The sequence below is a fragment of the Seriola aureovittata genome, chromosome 9 (assembly GCF_021018895.1).
Source record: "Seriola aureovittata isolate HTS-2021-v1 ecotype China chromosome 9, ASM2101889v1, whole genome shotgun sequence".
Lineage (NCBI taxonomy): Eukaryota > Metazoa > Chordata > Actinopteri > Carangiformes > Carangidae > Seriola > Seriola aureovittata.
The window spans coordinates 15,509,480-15,535,934 of NC_079372.1; the positions used below are offsets into that span (position 1 = coordinate 15,509,480).

The window sequence follows — 26,455 nt, forward strand, 5'->3', positions numbered from 1 at the left end:
CAGTTTGGTCAGAAAATACACACCGGTAGCCTGTTGGAGGTCATTTTGTAGGGCTCTGACAGTGCTCCTCCTTTTCCTCCTCGAATAAAGGAGCAGGTACCGGTCCTGCTGCTGGGTTGACGCCCTTTCAAGGCCCTGTCCAGCTCTCCTCGTGTCGTGGCCGGTCTCCTGGTATCTCCTCCATGCTGTTGAGACTATGCTGGGAGACACAGCAAACCTTCTTGCGACCGCACGCATGGATGTGCCATCCTCGAGGAGCTGGACTACCTGTGCAACCTGACTGGGCTGCAGGTACCGCCTCATGCTACCAGTAGTGACAGGGACATTAGCACAACACAAAACTAGAGAAGAATCAGTCAGGGAGGATAAGGAGAGAGCAACTGTCTGTGGCCACCACATGTAAAAAACATTCCCTTTTCGGGGCTTGTCTTGCTTTTTGCCTCTCCTTTGCACCTGTTGTCACTTTCATTTGTACCAAAGCAGGTGAAATTGATTCACAATCAATCACACAAAGGCCGTCTGATGCGGGACTCGAACCGGGGCCAACTGCAGCGAGGACTTAGACCACTATGCCACACGACGCCCCTTATACTGTGATTATTAAGGAGTCCCCCTAATTTTTTTTTTTGAGGAGTGGAATTCAGGGACATGGCTTTAATTTGCAGAGCATGTGAATATAATAATGCAGATCTCATTCTAAAAAGCGTACCTCAACATAAGCATGCAGTAAGCCAAATCACAGACGTAGCCATCTGTGCCCTGTCAGGCAAAAGGAGAAGTTTACTCACTCTACATAGTAGGTGCCGTACTGGGGGTCCTCAATCTTCTCCCAGCCGTAGGGCAGCTCTGGGGGAGAACAAACAGGGAAAAAGGCAGACTCAAATCACTTCACATACTGCTGAGACACGACATGGACAATTGGACACACGCAATGAGGCGTAGTGCTTTGACTGGCAGCCTCACAGCGTGCTTACCTACACCTACAGGACAGGAGGCCTCCTTTTATTTGTCACTATGTGTTTAGGGTTTAATAAACAACATAGAGGAGGGCAGGGAGGAGGAAGGAGGAAATGCTGAGTTTTTATACAGCCTCCCCCTGGAAAATAATACCCTTTTCTCTCCAGCGGTGTGTATGTGTGCAACATCTTGAGTTTCTGCTGCCGCGTGACAAACACATGCGTCGCAGAGGAGATCTTTACGCAAGAGGGGCCATAGAAAATTGCCTTTTGAGAGATGCTGCACTGATGAGCTCCCTGCATGTGTCCCCGAAGCCATTACGAGGAGAGGGGCAGACTGGAGACTGGAGGTTTGTGCTGTGTCACCAGTGCGACTGTGACCAGGCCCGCTCAGCTGTTCAATCTCCGTCTGTCAGCCAGCGCCCCCTTTAGAGAGGCAGGCACGCACTCTGTGCTCTGTGCAGCAGGGAGTAGGGATGAAGTAGTGGAAGTGTGTGTGTGTGTGTGTGTGTTGGGGGGGGGTATATGAGTGGGACTGAGGGGTGTAAAATGTTTCCACCACAGAACTTTCCACAAACACTGTCTCACCTCCTTCCTCGCATTTCTCTGGAGGCTTGGCTTTCTTGGCGAGGCGGGGGTCCAGCCAGGTAGTGGTCTTGCTGTTGTGACTGAAGTACAAAGACAAGGCAGGGCTTTAGGCACAATAAAAAAAAAACAAAAAAACAAAAAAACATCTAAGAAACATTTAAGATACTGTGAAAATTAGCAATTATCAATTAGCACTGGGGACTCTCTGGAGCCATTTTACCCTGGAGTTATTCCACCACCTCTAATAAATAAACAGAGCTAAAAGCTCCCTGGAAACAAGGAAAAGTCTGGCTAACTTCTAATCTTTTGGGATCAAATGGCTTATTAAAGAAGCCTTTATAATATTTGTGAAATTTTAACAAAGCTCAAAGGACCCTTTGAGGTACAAGGAAGCGAGAAAGAAAGAGAGGGAGAGAATGGACAGAGATGGAGGAAGAGGAGGAATACATAAACTACACAGAGAAGAGAGTGAGCAGTTGCAGGGATCATAAAGAGCAGAACTGAGAGAGTAGGTCAGGGGGTGGCGAACTCCATTTAGCCTGTTGTTTCTCTCACTGGCAGAATGAGCTATTGATTTAGTGGCGAGCAGCAGCACCTGGCTCTCTCAGCGCCTCAGCATCGACTGCTCGCCACACTAACGGGCCAGGTGAACAATGCGGGCCTGCTGCTTTTAGCGCCAGCCAACAAAGCCGACATCAAACACAGGGGAAATAAAAGAAAAACTTAATCGACAACAACATAAGAGCCGGCGCATAGCTTCCCGTGTCCAGCACCAGGTTTCATGCAGCACAGAGGAATGCGCTGGACGGGCAGCAGAGGGGACTCACTGCCAGATCTCTCAACACATTTGGCTTACAATGGCAGAAAGAGACATGAACTGGAAGAGTACTGGGAGTGGGATTAGCAACAATGCTGATGTAATGGGAGAGTAATAGGACCAAAACAAAACGCAGGCAAGTAGCAGTAGAAAGGCTACTTACTCTATGAAATAGACCATGCCGGTCTCTGTGTAGGCCATCTCCCAGTTTTTAGGCAAGGGCTCCTGACTTTCATCCTGTGTGCTCCATGCACGCAGGTCCATGGCCCCAGCTGACTGGGTGTAGCTGGGCACCGTCTTCCTCCACTCCGCCTTGTCCTTGTGCTCTGGGGCCCCGCATGGAGAGAGGGACACGGGCATGGAGACGGACAGGGGAAGGGGTTGGGAGTAGGGGTACGGGAGATGGTAGAAGGAAAAGGAGACAGGAGGTGAGAGTGTGGCGCCATTGGAGCTCCTCTGGGCTCCTTGCATCTCTCCCTGCTGCTGCTGACTGCCTGCCTGCCTGCCTGCCTGCCGCTCGAGCTGCTCTTCCTCTGTACACTGGGTGGACGGTTGCATCCACAGGAGAGGAAGGGGTAGAGAGAGGTAGAGAGAGGGAGAGAGAGAGAGAGAGAGAGAGAGAGAGAGAGAGAGAGAGAGAGAGAGCCAGAGAGTACACGGAGAGAGGACGGAAGAGCAGCAATTGCCATAGGATTTGCATGTCAGCAGCGATGTACTGGGAACTGCCTCCCAGGCAAGGGCAGAGCTGACCAACGCTTCAGCCCAGCCACGAGCACCACATCGCAACTCTATTAGTATCACACAGGCTGCTTACATGTGTGTGTGTGTTTGCCTAATCTTGATGCGTGTGTGTGTGCCTGTCTATGTGAGGCTCTTATCTGCAGGTTTTCATCTGGCTGTGTATGACCTAGCTTCATCACGGCATTGAATGCTCAGACTGTTTGGCAGGGGTAAGTGAATGGTAAGGATGCAAAGTGACAGCTGTTGACTGGAGGAAGTCAAGAGCTTTTTTGTGCTGAAATGGGGGGGGGGGGGGGGGGGGGGGGGGGGGCTCTTTTTCATGATGGAACCATGGAAGGTTTTCTCCACTTATAAAGTCAGGATAAATGACACACATACAGACAGTTGCTCTAGGCTATAGTCACTTTCAGCCACTGAAGAGAAATAAACCGGGGGCTGTTGCACATGCAGGCATGTAGGCTGTACAAACTGACGAGAATGCTGGGAGCAACACAAAAGGAAAATGGCTGTTCACAGTAATGCATGACCATTATTAAACAACCTTCCAAGCATGGTCATACGGTATGTTTTCCGTCACTCCTTTTGTTGTTAGTTCTCACCACTTCAGCAATCCAACCCATCCACACACCAACAAAAGGTAGAATAAACTGCGTTTACAATGAGACAACTCATAGACTAAGGAATTAGAAGTGACATCAGTCTACAGTGCGTGGGTTTTCTTGGCCGGGCTCCACACTGCCATCATTACAGCCCAAGGCTACAGAGATGATGTGTCAGTGGCAATTTTTCACTCTTTTACTCTTTGGATGTGAGATGAGCAACTCATTGTACATGCTCGCTGATCTTTTCTCTTTTTTTTTTCTGACCAATTATTGAGCCTCACATTGTAAAGATGTTTTCAGAAGTGGTTCATACAATGAATACAAACTGTTGTATGTAATGGTAATTGAATTAGACTATACTACATTATATGTTCCAGATGGTGGCTGGGTGTTGAAGGCCAGTGCCTTCAGTTGATTGAATATGTGACAGAGTATGTGATAGTGACCGCGATAATACGGTGATGATAAAGATATTCTTATTTTCCTCTAACTGAGAAAAAGTACTCACAGGCCAAACCAAAAAAAAAAAAAAAAACTGGTGTCAGTTAAGACACTTTCTTTAATTTCCTGCATGAATGCTGAATATTTATGTATTTGTCTTCTGAACTGTGGTAATTGTGCTGCATGTCTTTACATGATATTTGGCTAATTCTCCTTAGGATTCACAAAAATACACAAAATAACAAAATTGGTCGTGTCATGCAATATGCATTGGATCATAGCTGTTTTTTCCAGCATTTGGACTTCTTGTGAAGAGCAATCTAGATTGGCAGTGCCATACTGCACCAGGCCAGTGTTCTGAGGCTGGTTAGGGGCCTGTCATTGAAGCCATATTAGAGGACAGGCCAGCTGAGGGAGGCTTCAGAGAGCCAGAAGCTGCCACTTTGTTCAGTTCATTTAAATATGGGTGAACGGTGACTGAATTATAAAATAATTTCATATGCATTGTTATCGTGTAACATGTTGGTGCATAATTCTAGCGTTTTATTTTGTAGTGTTTCATAATTATGCCGCAGTTAAAGGTTTTCTAACTGCTTTCACAGCGAGGACAATAGTTCACCATTAAGCTGAAACAGGTTCTGATTTTGTGTGCGCTGTGAGCCGTGTGAGGACATCCTCATGGGGGGAATCAAACAAGGACAAGGTCGATCCCTCTAAACCGAGGCAGTGCTTCGATTGATCTCTGACAGACTCTGGCTCCTTCTTGACTTTGCCACGCTGTGATTTAGTTGGAGTCCTTCTGTATAATGTGTCTGATTTAGTGCTGACCTTGCATGCAGAACAGCTAATCCTGAGAATGTTTGTTTAGAGAAAACAATGAACAGGAAGAAAGAAAAACAAAAAGTCTTGCTGTTTTGCATTTTGATATAATGAACTGCTAGACAAATAAATAAATGAAGCAAAAAAAAAAAAAAAAAGTCCTGGGGTTTAAATGAGAAAAAAAAAGCAGCATGGAGCGAAGCTGCATTACAACTAGCCTAAAAAAACGAAACAAAAGTCAGCCGTGTGTGTGTGTGTGTGTGTGTGTGTGTCTCTCACCAGCCAGGCCGTTGACCATAGGAGGCCTCTCTTCTTCCTCTTCCTCCTCTGGTGCGGCGCTGTCCTTTCTATCCATCTTACTGACGGAGGTTGTGCGTTTTCTCTGCACCTCCGTGTCAAATTCCTCATCAAACAGAACCTGGTCCACCAGGTCCGGCTGCACGGGGCTGGGCTCTGCGGGGGGCTTCGGGGTCCCATAGTAGTTGCCTGGAAAGAATAGAGGGAGACAGAGATGACAAAAATATACTTGTAACATGTGGAGGCTTTCTTTGACTAAACTCATTACATAACCCTATCTTTACACCCCTGGCCATAAATAACTCTTACACTCAACCCCAACCCTGTATCTGTTTCTAACCTTAAAAATAGAGTGAGAAATTGTAGAACAACCTTGTTTTGAAGATTTTTCTACCTTTGTGAGAAGATTTGGTCTTCATGAGTATAGGAATACCACGATGCACGGGCACGCACGGGCACACACACACACACACACACACACACACACACACACACACACACACACACACACACACACATACACACACACACATACACACACACACACACACACACACACACACACACACACACACACACGTAGCGACAAAGATTAAATACTTTAGGAAAGAATTACAGGTCTCTTTATGGCTTTGTGCAGCAAAGAACGGATCAAGAAAAGACCATATCACCTCATCTCTCATCTGTTACTGTTGTTTAAATGTCTTTAAAGACACAGGGGAGTCTGGCTGTTAGCTGCAAATCATATCCAGCAGAGCCTCAATGCTTGGAACAAAATGAGGCAAAAGGATGTTGCTGTCATAAGTCTTGGGTTTTGGAATAGTCTCTACGACAAGGGGAAATGTTTTTTTTTTTTTCCTCTGATTTTTTCACTGCAATTCTGTCTTAGCTAATTTCCACTGAATGTTGCATTGCGTCACTACTGACGCACACTGCTGGACTGAGGAAGGCATGCCTACAGTATCATAGGCGCATGGAGAAGGTCCTGTTGTCTCCCCAGACCCAAACCTGTTGATAACAAGGCACGCCAACCATCTAACAAGGGCTTATTATGCGACAACAAACATATAATCCCACTCTGGTTTCCCATCTACGAGAAAGCCGACTACAAGACAGAAAATCGTTTCTAATTTACTTGTTTTTTTTCATTATTTGTGTGTTTATGTACTCTTTTCACTGCATTCTTATATGTGTTCTTATTCTAATATGATCTCTCATTCAATAATACAGCGGTCCCGGCTCTCAGACCAAAGCCAAAAAGCCTTGACTATTGTTCGGTCATATTTACTGCTTCACTCCTCGAGGAACTGTGACTACAGCATTTATACCAAGGTACGTTCTCAAGCTCTTGATTGTCCCTTTAAGTCTATTAGCTTGCATTTGCTGTCATGTTGGTGCCTAAGGCAGAAAACAGTCTTACTCCACAGAGCGAGCCTTTCCTCAACTATATAAGAGATGGGTGACCCACTTTACCACTCACTACCTCCTCTTTCTCTCTATGCTGGAGAATAAGGAATCGCAGGAAGGATCAAAACATAAAAGCACAAGAGGTGAGGAAAGCAGTTGGGAAAGGTATGGTACAAATATTGATTCACTGGTTGTTTCTCTGTTTTTGGGAAAAATCCACAGTCCTCCAGTGTTAGGGTGGGACTGTGGTGTGGTTAAGACTGAGCTGCGTTTGAGCAGCTGAAAATTGTACTGTAAAAGTTAAACGGCACATCAGGGAGTGGACAGATAGTGTGACAAACGAATCTACTGGGAGGGTGAGAGAGAAACGAGAATAGGAACAAAGGAGGAAGGACCGGCGGCAGCAGAGAGTGAGGGGAAAAAAAGGACAGAAATTTAATGAAAATGGAATTAAGGTTCTACACAGATTTAAATTTCTCTGATTTAAATAAATATTTCCAAAAGCCTATTGTTTGCAATATTGAAAGAAAGAGAAGATACATATTAATTGGACTCACATGTAAAGTTAGGATGACAGCAAAGTGGAAATAACCTTCACAACTTGTCAAGACTTTATAGCTGCGCAGTTTTTTTTTCCTATAAGATTTAATTATGATGTGCTGAATAAACAGTTAACACATCTACTAAACAGCACAATTTATCTGAGTGTCATGTTAAACCCATACATCATAACTGGTGAAGGTAATTATATTAATCCGTGTTCTAATTTAATACGTATTAATATCAGTACCTTATTGAAAACCATTAAATCCTTTACTAGGTTTGTAATTAACAGGAAGCTTACTGACACAATGCAAATTGAGGGAGTTAAATTAGAAGCGGTAATTTGCTCGGTGCACTCTTCAGCTCCTGGAGCTCACACAAAACGCACACGTAGCCTCTGTTAAGTGCACATTAGCAGGGAGCTGGAAGACAGTGGCCACAATAAGGAAGTGCACTGAGATGGATAGTGTTGTAATTATACTGTACTAATGAGCCACAATATGAGGAGCAGTCTTGGAGGAGGATTTAGAACATCATACGGCAGAGATGCAAAAACCACACAACCTGAAGAAAAAAAAAAAAAAAAAGGGAAAAGAACTCAAACAACTAGAGGCTTAGTGGTTTTAACTTTACCTGAACAATAAAGTGAGATGTCTCTTTGAGGATTCAGGACTTTTGGTTCATTAAATGAGCTGTTTGCTTGAATCTCATGTGGCTAATCATTTAGTTTTACTTTGTTATCTCAACAAAATGCAATTTAATCTATCATTTATGTGACTGCGAGGCACAGTGCTCCCTCGGCGTCTGCTAACAGTTCTATTATTTTACTTAGTGTAATGTGTAATCATATTGTAACACAGTAGTTGCTAATTATCCACTGTTCCATTAAATAGAATTAGAATTTTTAATAGAGTCCCCTATTAATATTCGAATGTGACAAACAAGTCCTCGTCTTTCTTTTGAAGTGACAACTGTATATACCATGTTTTATCATATCAAAGATTTCAACAAGCTGCACAAATGGGAATTAGATTTAATTACTGAAAGCAGCTGGGACATGGGCAGCAACAATGGGCTCGATCAAACAGGTGAACATTTGTGATTCTAATGGATAATTAATAAATAAATAAGTGAATGGACAACTAAAGAATATGACATTGACACAGATGCTGAATTTGTTGTCTGGTAGGAAATGTGTTGATTCATTAGCCCGTCTGAGAGAAAAGTAATGTCTCATTTGATAAAGTACTGAGCGTGTCAGAAACTGTAAAGGTCAAGATTGACTGAAGCATCATGCAATGATTAACCAATTAATCCGTTAGTTAATGGGGAAAAAAATTGATAATTGATTGGTCATTTTCAAGCAGCATTGGGTTCTGGACAATTGGTTTGACAAATATGACAAATTTTTTACCCTATTTTTGACATTTTATAGACCAAACCATTAGCTGATTAATCAAGATAATATTCACCGGATCAACTGAAATTGAAAGGTGAAGCTCTAATCATGTGATACTGAGTTACTATATGAGTAAGTTAACAGGTTGTTAGCATTATAGTCTCTAACATTAGCACTTAACATTACCACTGTTGACTTGAGACATGAGGGTCGAGGCAGATGGCCGCCCACCCCGAGTCCGATTCTGCTCCAGGTTTCTTTCTCGTAAAATTAAGTTTTTCCTTGCCACTGTCACCATGTGCTTTCTCATGGTCGGAATAGTTGAGTAATATTAATATAAATATAATTTTATTATAAAAATATTTAAAATATATTTAAAAATAATGTCATAAAGAGTGCGGTCTAGACCGGCTCTATTTAAAAATGAGATAACTTCTGCTGTGATTTGATAATTGACTTGACTTGATGTGGGCAAGAAAAAGTCAAACTTAACAGAACAAGTATTCCATGATGGACTCTGAGCTCTGCTTTGGATCATCGTCCTGTTGTAGGAGCCAGCCTCTTTTTCAGTTTCAGTTTTTTGACTGACTGCAGGACATTTGCTGATATTTAATGAAATCTGTTCTTCCCTCTGCTCAAACTTTTTTCACATGCCACAATCATTATTTTTTATTATTTAAGTTTTTGAGTTAGGCTCACTTTTTTCCACTTAAAAAAAAAAACTAAAGAAACTAACAAAAACATTACATACTTTTGGCTCCATAGTCCAAAAACTCTTTCCACTGAATAAAAAACTACAGTCTGAGCAAACTTTATTGGCAAGTTTGCCCAGTTAATCTTCCAAATTCAATATCGTTATAGCTGTCTAATAGCAATTGTATTATCCATCTAGTGGATAACATTGAGGCTGCTGCTCTGCTTCCCCTAACAACTGATGCTATGATCTTTTCCCAAGACTGATCTAACCTGCCCACGGTCCTGATGTACACAGTATTTATGCCTCATAAATGTCCTGTGTGTAATTACCGGGAGAAAGACCTTTCATATTGGGATGCCAAGACAAATACTGAATAAAACCAGCCCTGATTTCAACAAAATGTCTGGTCACTCTTTAGCCACTCCAAACTTCTCCCGTAAATTACTGCCTTAGATTAATGGGCTGTTCATTATTGGAAAAAAAGGACGTGGGGAAAAAAAAAAAAAGCTTGGGAGCCACCATGCTAATGGCTCCCCATGATTGTGTGTGTGTGTGTGTGTGTGTGTGTGTGTGTGTGTGTGTGTGTGTGTGTGTGTGTGTGTGTGTGTGTGTGTGACAAAAATAGACACCTGCTGATATTGGCACTGAACCAACAAATCAACAAGCTGTGCTGCTCTATTTTAAATGTAACAACAACAACATGGAGCCAAAATTATAGTAAGAATTACACTAAGATCTAGCAAGCTGTTCCTTAATGATGGATAACATTTTCTGACCTTCGGATTCTACAATATGCTGGGGTTCACCGACTCACAAACATTTCAGCGAAATGAGCATTTCAACAATTCTACAGTATACAACACACAAGTATGCAAAACATAGACTGAGGTCTCATATTTTACACTTTTCCTGTGTTTTATTTGAAGTGTTGATATCCATAAGAAATCATTTTTGTTTTAAGCACCAAAAACCATCAATGTAGTTTTACATCTCCTCTCTCAGGCTTCTCTCTGGAGCTCAAGTAACAACAGGTTGGTGAGCCAATCACTGGCTGACTGGTTTCTGAGTTATTTAGAAATATAGCAGATTTAAAGTAAACACTCAGAAAAACCAAGATTGGATGGTGGGTCCAGGTGGCCTGGGCTTGGGGCATGGGTGAGAGTGGTGACTGCTTTGTTGTGACATCACAAAGTTACAGAAGTCCTGACGGCTTGTTTTTAAGCTCAGTTTCTAAATATGGGCTGTGTGCATTTTTTCTGTGAACATGCATTAATACTTTCACAGTATTAATATAGAACCTAGATTTGCTTTATAATAATAATAAAAAAAATAAAGACATGGAATCTTACTTTGTACAATATGGGACCTTTAATACAGTATACGTCTCAGTTGCTATATTCAACGTATTTAGAGGCCAGATTAGTCTTAAACTCAGAAAAGGACAGAGGATAAAAATATTACAGCTCACCACACTGTAAAATTCAACATTTCTGGTCATCAGAAGCTTATGTAATTTAAATCTTTTGTCACGCGGTGGCAAAACGACAAGTACCAGTCGTGTTAAAGGTAAAAGCAGCAGAAACAGTGTGCACAGAGGGCGGATAATTTCAGCACAGTGTTATTACATTTTGCAGCTTTCTGAAAGTGGTGGGTGGGCAGTGTAAAGCAAAGTCATTTTCATTTTAACAGCCTGGGCCAACATTCGCTTGGCACTGTCAGTGAACTACACAGCCATTCGCTCATGTTACACATGCATGGCTGTGTTTGCTGCGAGTAAGAAGTAGTTTCATGACAGAGGCAAGGTTTTTTTTTTTTTAATTTGCCCGGAGAGACTTCAAGTTTAAGTATGTACTATGAGGGCTATGTGTGTTTATGGGTGAAAGGATGTGTGTGTGTGTGTGTGTGTGTGTGTGTGTGTGTGTGTGTGTGTGTGTGTGTGAATGTCACGCCATCTGTTTTAGTCAGCAGCTGCCAGCATGTCTCATCTCCAACTCGTGAGAATCTGAATAAAATGTGAGTGCAACTGTGACCAGAGTTACATCTGCAGTGAGACATAACCTCTCTAAATCTCACTATATCCTTCATAAAACTCTCATTATAAGCTGTGATGGAAATTCTAGAGAGCAAAGATTCATGCAGTCATGGCTATTAAGCAATGTGAAATGCAACCAAATGGTTTTGTGGCAATGTTTTCAAACACAAATGGAAATTGAAGACGTCCCTTATGTTGTCCAAATTTGGGGGAAAACCCCCCTCAAGGGTTTTTAACTCCGGCTCAGCCCCCACAATCTCCCTTCCAGAGCCCTCACCCCTCCCATCCCACGTTTATCCCTCTGCTTCTTTGAACCTGCCAACCACAGTCACAGAACCTCATTAATCATTGAGGATGGGCTTCCACTCTTGGGCAGTGCCCAGTCTGCCCAGGCCTCATCCATGAAGTGCCAGTGCCACAGGCGCGTGAAGCCCATCTTGTGCTCCAGTCTTGGCACCGAGCTCAGGCGCTGCTTGGCATGGATGCCCACACTTCACAAGCCACCCTGCATTCCTCTACTCCCTGTGCTTGTATGTGTGTGTGTGTGTGTGTGTGTGTGTGTGTGTGTGTGTGTGTGTGTGTGTGTGTGTGTGTGGGGTGCAGAGCTCCACTATCTCCACTGCTTGATGACCTGCCTCTCATAAATAAACTTCCTCTCCAGTTTATGTTCAACTCCTCTGTCTGTTTAGTGACACCCTTTATAAATTACACACCCTTCCTATCTTCTTATTGAGCCATTCTCATCTATCCTAATCCCTCTTACTTTATCCATCCATCTATTGTTCTTCCACTTTTGGTTTCAGCTTTTCTCGCTCTCATTTGGACCTGCATAAAAACAAACACTAATCCAACTCCTGTATTATCAGCAGTGCAGTCCTAAAAGCTGAGGTACCTCTTAATCTTCTGGGCCTTTCTGTTGCCAGTTCCTAGGAGTGGGCAGCTGTTGCTAGCAAGGCACCTTTGCACCCTCTCTCCTTTGTGACTTCTGGCCTGTTGCCCTGTTTCTATCTAAACCAGAGCTATGCAGCTTTACCTTGGAACTTCACAAAGCCTATGATACCAAAAAAATGGTTATAAAATGGTTGTAGGCAATGTGGTCCAGTAAAACAAGGGGGAGGGAAAATGGTTATTTCTTTTCCAATAAAGATGGTCAAGGGGAATAAATTTTGCGTGGCACAATTCCCCTGTCAAATTGGTCCCTAGCAGCCCACAACTTCAGACGGTAACTGTCAGAGGCAATGAAAGTACCTCACTGCTGTCTGGTCTATGAATCATGTCAGTTTTTTCTTTGTTCTGGCCTTTCATGCTTCAATCACATTGTGCCAATCTGTAGTGTTTCATATTCCCACTGCATTCTTACAGCAGGCCATTGCACGGTGTCCCTGAGAGCTCAATGCATTGCAAATTAAGTAAACTCACAGGAATAACGAAATAGTCACAACACAAGCACATACAGAAAGGCGCTGCAAGTAGCCCAAATGACAAAGGAAGTGTTTCCAGGGGAAAACAAACAAAGTGATGAACCCGGCTGAGACACACTTTTTATTCAAGACTTAACTTCGAAAGTCACAAAACACTGAACAAGTGTGTCCCAGCCGGGTTCATCAGTTTTTTGTACCCCCTGGAAACACTTGCACTGTCGTCCGTGCTACTTGCAGCACATTTCAACCAGCTGTTCAAATAGGAAATTTGTGAGTATTTGCAGCACCAGGGCGTACCGAAACCTCCAACATGTCATCAAGGTTATGCTTCCCATGCCAGGCTTGTATGCAGGCATGGATGGAGCCATGCATCTATCCAGCCTATTGGACGTCCACAACTAACCCAGACAAATGTGATCTATACTGACCTTGAATTAGACATAGCTAGAAAAGAAAGCCTGTGGTACAGTGTAACGAGATTTTCTGACATATGGAATATAGACTACATAAATCTTCAGCATAAATTGGGGAGCAATAAGACATCAAAGTTAACACAATGCTGCATGTCTGAGGGAATTTTTGTATCATCTACCACATTGGGTCTTCTGTTGCTGACTTTTGTTTCCAGCACCTGCTTCTCTTGCATTTCACTTGTCCATTTCAGCTCCCTGTCTCCGCCATGAATGATTCACACTACTGTTTTTTTCTGCAACCCTCCACAGCGAGGGGTAGAAAATTGGATATGCCCTAATTCACATACATGCGCACACTCTCACACGCAAGCAAATCTAATTCTTGAGAGTTCCAGCACACAGCCAAGGTAACAAATATTACTCACACCCTGACATCTTTCTGTAAAACAAAAACTGGCAAACCAATCTTTTGTGCTGTTTAAACTTCCTCATCCACTCTGCCAGTGGTTGAGTCAACTTTGTAGCCATAAGACCTGCTTGGAATGCAGACAGCAAAACTGTTGAGAGTTGAAAATGCAATGGATTAATGCAGAGGAGTGATCTCATGGACACACAAAATCTTCCCTCTTTTATGCTTGGTTAAGTAGTTTCATAATACTGGCCTTCTGAAATTACTTTCTATTATTGGTGAGCGATATGACAACCAATCTGCGAAACACTCATTGTCTCAGATATTGGCTCCAGTGCAGCAGTGGGAGAGAGTGTCACCCCTGGTTACAGATTAACCGTGGCTACATCAATCCCCTGTTGTTCACAGGTCTGGAAGATTAGTCACAGTGGTGAACGTAGCTGCCCAGGTCGATGTCTCCATTCAACCAGTCGCATATACAGTAAGTCCTCGTTCAGACGAAGCCAAGCATGTCACAAGAGGGGGGAAAAGAGAGATGAATAATGACAGACTGCAATGAAAAAGTAGACAGGGAAGGAGTGTGGTTTTCCCTGAGCCTGTGACTCTCAAAGTTCAGTTTAGTTCAGAACTTGTCCCAATAGACGGAAATTGCGGCCAGGCAGCATGGAAACTATAAAAACACAATAAAACAATCGGGGGTATAAAAAAAATGTGGGAATACTGTACCGATAACACAATAAAATAAATAGTCTATGTGATATGAAGCTGTAACACCAACTACTACAACCATATTTCATTGCTTCCTTACCCGACCACAATGCTTGGACTTGCATCCCTCCATTAAAATGCATGTTAGTACAAGATTAGAAACTGCCTTTCTGTGTGAATGGACCCTTGAGGCTAATTTTACAATCTGCAGTCTAAAGGCTGCTGCAATCAGTGACAAACTCACCATGGGGCAATCACTCATTAAATATCTCTCTCCTCTTTTCCTGCATTCAGATGTGTGTGTGTGTGTGTGTGTGTGCGTGTATGTGTCTATCTGCCTGTAGATCTGTGTTTGTGTGTTTATCTTTGGAGACCCACAGGTCGAAAGTCTGCGCATTAATAATTAACTTTCGGAGGGTTTCTGAACCCGCGCTTTCAATACACACACAGCTGTGTCACAGTGAGCAGGTAAGGGGCAGAGCAGATCCATTATTCATCTCGGTGACCGGTTCACAGGCTCGGGGGTTGCAGGACCAGTCTCCCAGGGCTGGATGTGGGACAGAGGGCGGAGGAGAGAGAGCTCTTACTTAGCCAACACGTTTCCGAGGAAGTTCTGTTCTTTTTTGGGAACAAAATCCCCCCCTGGGGATAAATTATCTTCAGTTCTTTCACATTTACAGTGACAGTTTGATGACATGGGCAATGTGTTGACTTCACCTGATGACCTCATGGTGCACAGCTCAGCAAAATCACAAGAGAACTAACACCAAGGGCATCATGGGGGATTCACCCTAGGTTGCAGCCATGTCCCCAGGGAGGACTGCAACGATGTACTGTACTGATAACTTCATATTATGGTTTTTTGGCTGCTCTTCATTCTTAGGAAAATAGTTTTACCACTTATGGACTTCCTGATTCATCTTTATCATATCTACCTTGTCTGTAAGAGTGCTGTCAGCTGAACTCTGGTGTGGTCCAAAACAAACAGAAAGTTGAATGTGGTGTGGCATGTTTGTGGACTGCAAAACAGACCAACCACAGGATTTCATGATGTAGTGTGTGTGGTTTTAGCACCAATTCAAAGGCTGAAATAATGTTAAACCTATGTGAGATCTATATAAAGAGCGTATACAGCCTGTCATTTGGTAACCATGGTAACCTGTATGTGCATCACCATGCGAGTGCGAGGGTTTTACTGATGAATCAGAAGGTGAAAAGGACTTTTAAAAAAATAGTGGTGTGTTTATGTCTTGCTCTGTGTATTTTGGCAGCTCTTCAATAAAAGGTAAGAGGAAAATAGTGATCAAAAAGTAACCGTCCTCCCATATTACTGTGGAAAGACGATTTTTTTTTTTTTGTCCCGTTTCTTCCTATTCTTCAGTATTCATAACATCAAGGTCAAGGTCAAGTTCCAGTCCCAACTAAAAACGCTCATAATGCTCAGTTATGTCTTGGTGAGACATAAATATAAACACATAAAAGACAGGTGCTGCATGATTTGATTTCCACTTGTGGGTCCATGTAGTGGTGACGATGATGATGCAGGATGACATCAACACTGTCCGGTAAATAAGTTAGCTGTAAGTCGTGATGACTTCATGTTTACGGCTCTTGGTTCATTGGCAAAAGCCAATGTTTCATTTTTTTTTTCCTTGTTCAAGACCACATGAACTGAAATCCAGATGTGTGAGCCACCTAAAATCCCATTACTAACACTAACTGAAAAAACAAAGAAATCACAACATGAACAACTGGGATTCACCAAAATAGATTACATTATATTTTAGATATAATTATCAAAGAAACAGTAAGAAAAAATCTGGCTAAGCACATCCAGCCCTAAGTGCAATATGGGGAAAGTTATTCCAGCTAGATATTTACATGACATATTTTCAGACAGTAATTCACACCAATTCAACTTTTTTTTTTTTTTAACGGTCTATACACACCCATTTACAGTGTTGTGGACAATGTGTTGAGTTTGTGACATACCATCATAGGTGCCACTCTCCAGCAGCAGGCCACTTTCTTCCAGCTCGCGGAACTCCCCCACACTGATGAAATTGTAGTCCACACCAGGAACTTCCCCCTCTCTGGGCTGCCGAGTGGTACCTGCCAACAATGACACAGTTTAAGACGGAGGGAACATCCAGACAAGTGGAACATGCTATTCGCTGATTGTGGGGGGGATTTGTAAGTGACACTGTCTCCAAAATGCCCAAAGAGATGTGATTCAAGTCCAAATACGGCACTCAGGGGAGAATCTGTATCTACATCATGAATAGTCAACAGAGCTGAGACCACAATGCTGCGAATTCATTATTCAAATATGAAACCGAGAAAAAAAATATCCTGCTCACAGCAGCACAGCTGTCAGAATACAGAGGAAGTGTAACTGATGATAATGATAATGAACAGGATTTTAATTGCACACTCAGTGTATAACCACACCACTTTTACTCCTTAAGGACGCAATTAAACACAATATCAGTGCAATAAACAAAGTAAAAGGAATTGGAAAAGAGGTTAGGTGTGCACCAAGTATGGATGAAATCTAACTTCACTGTTGACCTTCTGCACATTTGTTTAATATACTTTTTACATCTGCCAAGTGATTCCCCCCTCAGAATCTCACACACAGCTTTGTTTCCATGGCAATATAATGGGCTATAACTATTAAAGATAAATGTATAGTGGTGACTTGTTTGCATAATGCTGCTTAACTAAAGATACTGTCTATGCCTTTTCTTGGACATTTGCAGGAAAAACAAAACAATGAATTTGTGCACTCCTAGAATTAACTTTTGCCTCCAGAGCAACATCAGCGTCAAAGTCCTTTCCAATAATATTACAGATCACAGCCTAACCACTTGTTTCCAGTATTGGGAAAGATTTGTTCAGGTTCATAAAAACAGCCTAAACTCTCCAAGGTCGTGGGAGTAAAAATCAGTGACGTGTTTTAGAGCGTATTGTCTCCTTCATGCCAGTGGTTTTGGTCAAGTCCGGTCACTCTGTGTCTGATGATGATCTCAAAGGAGCAGTTGCAAAACAAGCTCAAGGGTTCCAACTTCTTTATTTTCCCCTCTTTTCTACTGTGGCCCTGAGACCTCAACGCACTGCAACCTAAGAAAACACATGCAAATTGACAAAACACAGGTAAATTCAGAAAACATGCAAATACTGCAAATACTCACAACACAAGCAAATACAGAGACACGTTGCAAGTAGCACAAATGACAATGGAAATGTTTCTAGGGGAAATAAAAAATTGATGAAGCTGGTTGGGACACCCTTCTTGTTCAATGCTTTGTGACTTTTGAAGTTAAGGCATTGAACAGCACTGACGTGCTCCCAGTCGGGTTCACCGCTTTTTTTGTGTCCCCTGCAAACACTTTCATTTTCGTTTGTGTTACTTGTGCTCATTTCTGTATTTGGTTGTGTTGTGCGTATTTGCGGCGCATGTGTTGTCAAATTGAGGAAGACATTTATTGAATTTCCTTGCGTCTTCTTTTATTATTTTTTAATTTTAACTTTTTATAACTTCTTTTCCACCCCAAAACTCGCAGCTGTTCCAAGAGTCGCAGCTCTACACTGCTTTTCTAGTTCTTGCAAAATTACAGCCATTAAATAATAATCTGCCATAACTGCTGCAACTAGTTAAAAAAAGTGTCATGTTTTGCCTTGTTGATGCTCTCATCTGCGAGACATTAAAAACAGATTGTTGTGAAAATGATTTCACGTTCCCCAACACGTCGACTCTGCTTAGCGTCATCTTAGATGTAATCAGAGCTCGTACAGTACCTCAGCTGAACTGCTCTGCGATCTGGTTGCGCTGCAGGCGCAGGGGGAGATTTCAAACTCAGAGTTTAATAGGGACCCCATCCCCATTCTCCATTTTCTTTCAGTGTAAACATCCACCCCGAATGCAGGACGAGCTATCACATATGAAAACAGCTTAGTCCGTTGCAAAGGCCATTTTTTATTCTGTCAAATGGAGCAATCAGGAGACCGGTGAAGACACAAAGAAGGGAAATATGAGCTTGTTCTTGGAAAAAGTAACAGGGAAATGCGGTTATTTGGCCTTTAATAGTTAATTCCAGTACCTCACGTGAGGATTTTCTCAGACAAAGCTTGATCAGTTTTCCCACGTTGACAGTTTTAATTCTCATCACACCATCATGTGCCTTTGTAAATGTTATTTCATCATCTCATGTCTCAAGTGTTGCTGTAAAATGCAAGAGGTGACAGACAAAGAGGTCACAGCTTAAAGGAAAAGAGGAAACAAAGACTGTTGATCTGTCCTGATGTGTCACGAAGCAAAACATCTCTTCAGTCTCCACACCTGGACAGCTGTGAGGGGGGTGGGGGTTTACACCTCAGCTATGGATGGACAGTGGCGACAGAGACTGCTAAGACTGTTGAAACTAGAAATATAATTGTTATCAGAGAAGGAGTGCTGGGATAAGGAGCTTTGAAGAAAAGACGAGGAAATTTGCTGCCAATTCTCACTGGAGAAAGAACACACTGTCTTTGTGTGTGGTTCCTCACAAGCTTGTCTTTGAAGAGATGAAACAACCACATGAAAACGATATAAGACAAAAGCTTCACAACAAAACAAACGAAAAACAAACCAAAAAAAAAAAAGGTACCAGTAGCTACCAGGTCTATAGAGTGTTTTGTGGCTTCACAACAAAATCTAGCTCTCTGGTGGTAGGTGTTAGCTATAATGTGCCTTTCCCTCCTAGCAGGTTGAGCACCCACTCATTGGAGCACCGGAAACCAAGAGACGAACATGTACCAACAAAGCTCCCAGATACTGACTGCAGCCGAACAATTTAAAAGAAAATAGAGGGAAAAACAATTGTAAAATTATACTAACAGATACCAAATCTGATAGCACCAACTCTAAATTTCTAGAACAAGAGGTAGTGTGAGCCTGATGAATACACTATAAACCAGAGCACTGCCTTGAAGGGAAGCAACAACATTGACTTCACTATCACTAGCTGTAGTAAACACAAGTCAAAGTCAAGTCTACTATAAAACTCTGAACGACAGGAACACGTTTATGAAGATGGGGTGACGGTACCACATCTAATGCACGTACTTAGCAAGAAAAATACTTTGACACCCGTCTGTCTGAACGCAGTGTCCCCTTCCCTGTTTCATCTTAATTTCATCAGTGTCTTACAAATGCCCACGCCCTCCCCCTCGCTGACTGACAGTTCCCTCAATGCCTCACATTCAGGCAAACCATACACACTAGCTACAGCAAGCATCATCAGGAACAACAGCGGTGCACTGCGTGTTGTCCTCATGGAAGGTTTAAAATGGTTTATAGTTGTCATTGCAAAATGTGCCAATATGAGGGGCCATCAGGGGCACCTTTCTTCTCCTTGGGGGCCCCAAGCATTTTTCCTGGTTTGCCTCTTCCGATGGCGCGACTCTGCTGACTTGTTAAGTCTGGGAGTCCTCCCTGCCCCCTAGTAAATTGGTCCCTGTGTCTCACACTCTAAAGTCTGTGACTGCAAATATCTTGTTCTCACTTCTTTTGATCCAAACTGTAATTGCACCCTGCCAGATCACAGTGCCTTCACCCACTGATCACAACTATATTTACATACAGTTGACCACCGCTCCTTCGACAGACTTTGACAGAGTCTATTACCTCAGATCTGTTCTGTGTCAGTGGGCTCACCTTATTTTGGAATACTAATTAACTCACACCTCCTCAGCGAACTTTAAACTAAGGACTTGAGTTATTTTCTTCAACAATATCAGATTGAACAATGTTGTTTGGTGCATAATTATGGCTACTACCTCACTTTCTGTTGCAATATATAGCTGGAGATTTCTGTGGTGATGCTCAGGTATGCTCAGCGTATCAGTGTGCTGATGCATGTTATCATCTTATTAATATTATTTACATTATCAATAACTAAACCAGCTGATTTGCTTAGTCAGTCTTGAAGCTGATTACCTAACATGATTTTACCCGATGATGCAATATATAATTTTAGTAATAATGCCATTTTAAATTATGAGTTTGTTCCACAATAATAATCCCCTTTCCTGAAAAATAGGACTGATGTTGTTTATATTGGATTTATTAAATCTCATACAGATGAATGAAATGTGTATTTATTTTGAAGAAATAATATATTATATATCAGAAAAAACACAAATGATGATCATGACTGTCATGACAGTAACATGACTGAGCAGCTGATCCTGCACTGTGCTAGCTTAGAAGACTGCTGAAGACAAAAGTCTCTCATTTTCTTCCACCTCTGACAGTCCTTTCCACCATATGCGATATTGTAAAACTGGCCCGATGCTATTCTAAACATGTCAACCCATTCCTATTTCTGGAGTAAACAGGAAGTTCAAAGGCAAAACAATGGAATCCAAGTACTTCCTGCATAAGGTCAGTATCACAGTCATCCAAAAAATATGAGTAATTTGAATCATGACAGTATGGCAAATGCTGCATTGCTACTATTTCAATACTGCAGGATCTTACTCGTGCATTAATCCTAAATGAGAATAAATACTCAAAGAATGATACTTGTGCTTATTTCTTCTGCAACATGGAGAGATTACGGTACATCACAAAGCACATGAAGGGGCATGATGTTTGTGGCCATGTGACAATAGAAAATATAAATTGCTGGGATTTACTATGTTTGACCTTGTAACGGCTCTCTGGTCTGTATTTATGAAATGTATAGGGCACTGTGGATAAATGCAGTCTTTATATGAAATACATAAAACAAAACTTCATCTGATGTTGTAGGCCGTTTTCCCAATTTACTTTTAAGTTCTTATTTGTCTGTCAATGCAAAGCTGCAGTCTGTCTTTTGTCTCAGTGGCTTAAAAACTTAAAAGGAGCCATCTTCAATCTTCTCAAAAAAAAGAGATTGAAAACCTGGGGCATTTTTTCTTTTACATTTCCACTATATTTCCTCATTTTTTTATCTTGCAATGAGACTCATGGAGCTGATTGCTGTGCCGTGACGGATATTAATGCCCGGGGAAGGAGAAAGGTAGTTGGCAGCGAGGTTGAAGAAGGAGGCGGGTGGGGTGGGGTGGTGGTGGTTGGGATTTAGCCAAGCTTCAAGGATTTCGTTGTGCCCCGGACCCCTGGCACTGTCTTGAGCTCCTGTCATCTTTTTGTGGGCGGCGGGAGTGACACTTAATGAAGCCTCGCTGTGTCTGTGTGTGTGTGTGTGTGTGTGTGTGTGTGTGTGTGTGTGTGTGTGTGTGTGTGTGTGGGTGTGCGTACATGTGTGTGTGCGTGGTGGAAGTAGGAAGTCATGCTTCTCTCACTGAGATGCCACTCGGGCTGCTGTAATGAGCACGGGCGTCATGCTGTAGCAGCTATTTAGGCTCCTCGCAGGGTCACTGCTACTCAGTGTGCTGTGATAAGCCACTGGCACGGGTTTGCATGAGCAGAGTGGACGGGGGACATATGCTGAGCTACTGAAGCCAGACTGCAATGTCTCGTATGGGATATGCATGGCACCAGATTTCATAGTCTTCCATGATGACTTGCTTTACTGCACTCAAATGTGAAGAACTTGGTAACATGATGTGCACTGTTATGCTTTAAAGGTCCCATATTTTCTGATGTTTTGTTGAAGTGTTGATCCATAAGGAGATATATTTGTGGTTTAAAGCACCAAAAACCATCTCAATGTAGTTTGTACATCTCCTCTCTCAGGCTTCTCTCTGGAGCTCTAGCAACAACAGGTTGGTGAGCCAATCAGAAGAGAGTCTCTGAGCCCCCCTCTGATTGGCTGACTGTTTTCTGAGTGATCGAATCAAAGTATAGCAGATTTCAGGTAAACAATCAGAAAAAAAAATCCTACAAGGTTGGACAGTGGGTGCAGGTGGGCTTTGGGCATGGCTGAGAGCAGTGACTGCTTTGTTGTGACATCATAAAGTTACAGAAGTCCCAAGGCTCATTTTAAGGCTCAGTGGACTGAGTGCTTTGATACTTTCACAGTATAAATATAGAACCTAGACCTACTTAATTATATATATATAATTAAGTTATATATATAAAATATTACTTATATTATAATTAAAAATGACATGGAAATCTCACTTTATACAATATGGGATATCTTTGGGATAATGGGAGGAAATTGAGCACAATAACTGATATGTTACTGGTTTTAACTCTTAATACATACTCTTTAATGTAACTAAACAGCTATGGATAAATGAGGCCTCATGTGGTGTTTTATAGTTTGAAACCTTTTAGACATTTCAATGACAGAAGATGGACAGTTTCTTTCAGCAAGGTGAGAAACTACGAAGTCCTGATGTCCAGTGAATCATTACTGCTTTATTTACAATAAATTTCCAAATTTAAAATATTTCTTTAAAAAGACTTTCCCTCCATGTAAAATGTCAGAAACAAGAGCTTCCAAAGTACTGACTGAGATTTAGATGAAAAAACGATGTCTTGGGCAGTGGTAAATGGAAAGAAGAAAAAAACCTCAGCTGTGCAGCCCAGAGAATTGCAGCTGCTCTTTCATTTACGCCTGTTGGCCTTGATGTTCATTTTAAAATCATTGGGGTATAAAAACAAAATTGTTTTGTCCTGGTTATTTATTCTTCTACTTTAAAAGAAACTGTGGAGACAATTCATAAAGAAAAAAAAAAGTCAGGTGTAGAAAGTAAAAAGAGAATAAAAACACACCTTTAATTGTACAATAACGGAGGTCTGACTAATCAGACACTGAAAAATAAATGTCTCTTCCTAATTCAATACTTCATATATTCAGTCTCAAAACTTATTTCCGTTAAATTAAACATAAAACCCAAGAAACTGTGTAATTCCCCTCAATTCCAATACAGTTTCTTTTGTACAAGCCCTGGAGTCTTAAAGCATATTTTACTCATGGTAGATAATGTTAGCCTTCCATATCAAAGTCTGCTCAGGTTTTCCTAGTACATCACAGAGATACATTAAGCATAAGAATGGGTGCTTTTACTAATTATGTTGAGATTATGAAGTGAATAGCAAAGTGTACATTAATCAGAAATACACATTATCTGGTGAACTCAGGAGCAAAGGAGGGAATTGAGGGGAAAATAAGTTAAAGGGGGATTTTTTTTTTTTTTAAAAAGGAAGGCATAGGTAATGCCGGCAAGTAGCATGGTGCAAGTAATTCTGCAGATGAGAACAGACCGGGCTCCATCTGGAGGGGTCAGAGGACAGCGAGCAGAGCCCAGACAGAGAGAGGGGAGACTGAGGTGCCAAAGGCTGTGGACGTTTACTCACAGGGAATGGTGCGCAGGTACAGGTTGTCCCTGATCACCTGCTGGAGCTTGTGGTCCAGGGAGCCCTTCTGAAACTGCAGACTGAGGTAGTGACGCAAATCAGTATTCAACACCTTACCTAGAGGAAAGGAGAGAGAAATCTGGGTCAGTCCAACAATTAAACCACGTAGGAAGGCATCTTCATGGCGCTCACTTACAAAACGCCCACTCTGACGTTCCGATTCTGAGACAATTAAAAGAAATTCTCAAATTTAAATTCATAAACAACCTACGCCACACTCGACTGACCGACAACAAGCCCCAAATCAAAAGACTGTTTGTTTGCGCAGCAATTGCTTTTACCTGTGAAAGCTAGGTGCTAAGTGGCAAAAGACGGGATATTGAAGCTGTCAGATTTAATGAAACATTAATTTGGCTCCTTCATTAAAATCTAGATGTACGCATGACAAAGAGGAACACAAAATTAGGACAGTTGCTTCTCTGGGAACAATAGCAGTTCAGGCGAACTCTGAGGAAAGTGTAGGGGCTAGACTTTCATCTTAAAGAGGAGGGAAATTTACTATTCTCCTTGGAGCGACAGAATGACAGAGGAAAGAGATAAAGAGAGGAGGAAGAAACAGAGAGAGCTCCCTTGTGTTTTTCTTTAGTAGCACTCTTCCTCTGTGTGGACTCCAGCCGTGAGCGTCTCGAGAAGGGACACGCTGGATGAGCTTCAAATATGACGCCAGTTACACTTAAGGCATCAGTGACCAGAGCTTCCTCCTCAGAGCTGCTCAGCAGGAGGTACACAATTAACCTTATAGAGTCAGAGATATTGAGCACAGAGTTCCGCTATCTACATAAAACATCACATTGGACTTTGTCTGACAGCTCAGCACAGTCTCGACTCGACAGAGACTAAAAATGTGCTATTGTTTGCCGTCAACATCTGCCACCGTGTTCAAAACCGTGTTCCCATCCCCGCTTCTCCAGATTAGAAAAAATGTTGAGATATCAAAAAATCAAGCAGAAGCCAGGCTGTGAGTAATGTCAAACTCCAGTCGAGATCTGTGTTAAGCTACTGCGAGGAACATCAGTCAGTAAGATAATACACCTCTCCCAGCGGGACACCTACAGAGACTGTAAATATATGATTTTTTTTCCCCCATCGTGAGACTAATTTTGCAAGCTGTTGGCTAATCTGCTGATGAATATTTGATCATACCAAACAGTTTAGAGCCTGTGTGCCAGGCGCTTCTAATTTCTGATCCACTGCACACTAAAAAAGTCACTGTGGAGCTGCTTTGATTTCCGTATGAAATATTTTTTCAACTCCGTTCGAATCTGTTCACCAATGTAAACACTCTCACACACACAGACAGACACACACAAAAGATTCCCTCTTTCAAACGAGCGGCAGGGTTCAAACTAGTTGAAATTGGCAGACAAAAAGTGAATAAGAAATAATCGTACTGCATAGTAACAAAGAGAAACATTCCGACAGTTAAAGTAATGAAAAATTAGTAAAGTGAAAAAGTGTGGAGCATCCTACGCATCCCACGCTCTACAAGAGTTCTACGCCGAAACTTTAACGCTTTCTCTTTTTTTCTTCTTTTTTTTTTTGTCATGACACCCATTTTCAGCAGGAAGTATTGAATGATAAACTTGGCTGCTTGGCAATGAAAAGCTATTGCCTACCTAATTCAAAAATATTGTAAATTGAATGAGGTTCTCTTATTCAGCCCCTGGGGGGATAAAACATCTACCGCTGGGACTGTAGATCAGCGGCATTATGTCGGCGGGTTAAGGGGATTGATTCTTCCCTCCTTAACATCCATCAAAAAGTGGTGGTGAAAAGTTTTCTGATTAAGGCAATTGGAGTTTCTTGCTTACTGGGTGTTCAACGCTTCTCAATACTTTGTGCTTTTGCTCTGCAGGCGCACACATGAGCTAATAATTCAAGTGATTTTGGAATTTCTGCATTGCTTTGCATTTGCCTGGTGCTTTACTTTTTGCCGAAACAGTACAGTAACTGCAGCATGGCAGAGGTACAAGTGAAGGGCCGGGGCCAAGAGAAGCATAGCTCTGCATTATGTAACTTTTTACTGGCACAATGAATGTGAGGAATTTATGTCAAGGGATACAAAAGCTGGTTCTGGCGACGCATCACAACTTGAAAGCCACAAGCCTGCGGTCCACATTCCCAGAAGCCGTGAGACATGAAAAAACCTCCAAAACACACACACACACACATACACACACAAACAATATACATCCCGTTCCTTCCCACCATTTCAGGATTGTTCCCATGTTGAAAGGGACGGGAGTGATTCTGCTACTATACTTCATGCTTGGGAATGCAACCCTGGATCCCATTTTTCACACACTGCCTTAAAAGATCAGCTGGTTTCAGTATGGACAATGAGGGGTACTAATTGTTACCACAGGATTCCCAGGATTCCTGCAGGGAAGGGTAGATACTCCACTGGGTCAACAAAATCAATCTCTCTCTCCCTCTGTCACACACACACACACACACACACACACACACACACACACACACACAAACACAAACACATGCAAATCACCTCCCCTGCCCATAGCAAACTCCCACTCAAGTGCTTCCAACAGGGTAGCCTTTGTGGCCCGCCTGTCAGGTTGCGTTAGCGTGCTACATCATATCTCCAGAGACGGAGAGCAAAAGAGAGAAAGGGAGGGAGCGGCAACTCTCAGCTTCCCGCTAGGATACAAGGCAGCACATCACTGGCCTGCCAGGCTGGTAGTACGAGGCATGTGGGACACAATGGAAGCCTTTGTGCCTTGTCATCTGGCTATTAGACACTCTCTCATACAGGGGGGGAGTTAATGGGGAGGGGGTGATGGGGGGGCGCT

At 42.3% G+C, this 26,455-nt stretch overlaps 1 protein-coding gene across 1 annotated transcript in view; it reads right to left on the reverse strand.

The window, feature by feature from the left end:
* magi3a (membrane associated guanylate kinase, WW and PDZ domain containing 3a) overlaps nt 1-26,455 on the reverse strand; it is a 120,311-nt gene that overhangs the window by 24,210 nt on the left and 69,646 nt on the right. Inside the window, 6 exon segments of the mRNA XM_056385677.1 lie at nt 789-846; nt 1,545-1,624; nt 2,525-2,687; nt 5,244-5,450; nt 16,283-16,402; nt 23,586-23,702. Of these exon segments, the coding sequence (XP_056241652.1) occupies nt 789-846; nt 1,545-1,624; nt 2,525-2,687; nt 5,244-5,450; nt 16,283-16,402; nt 23,586-23,702 (745 nt within the window).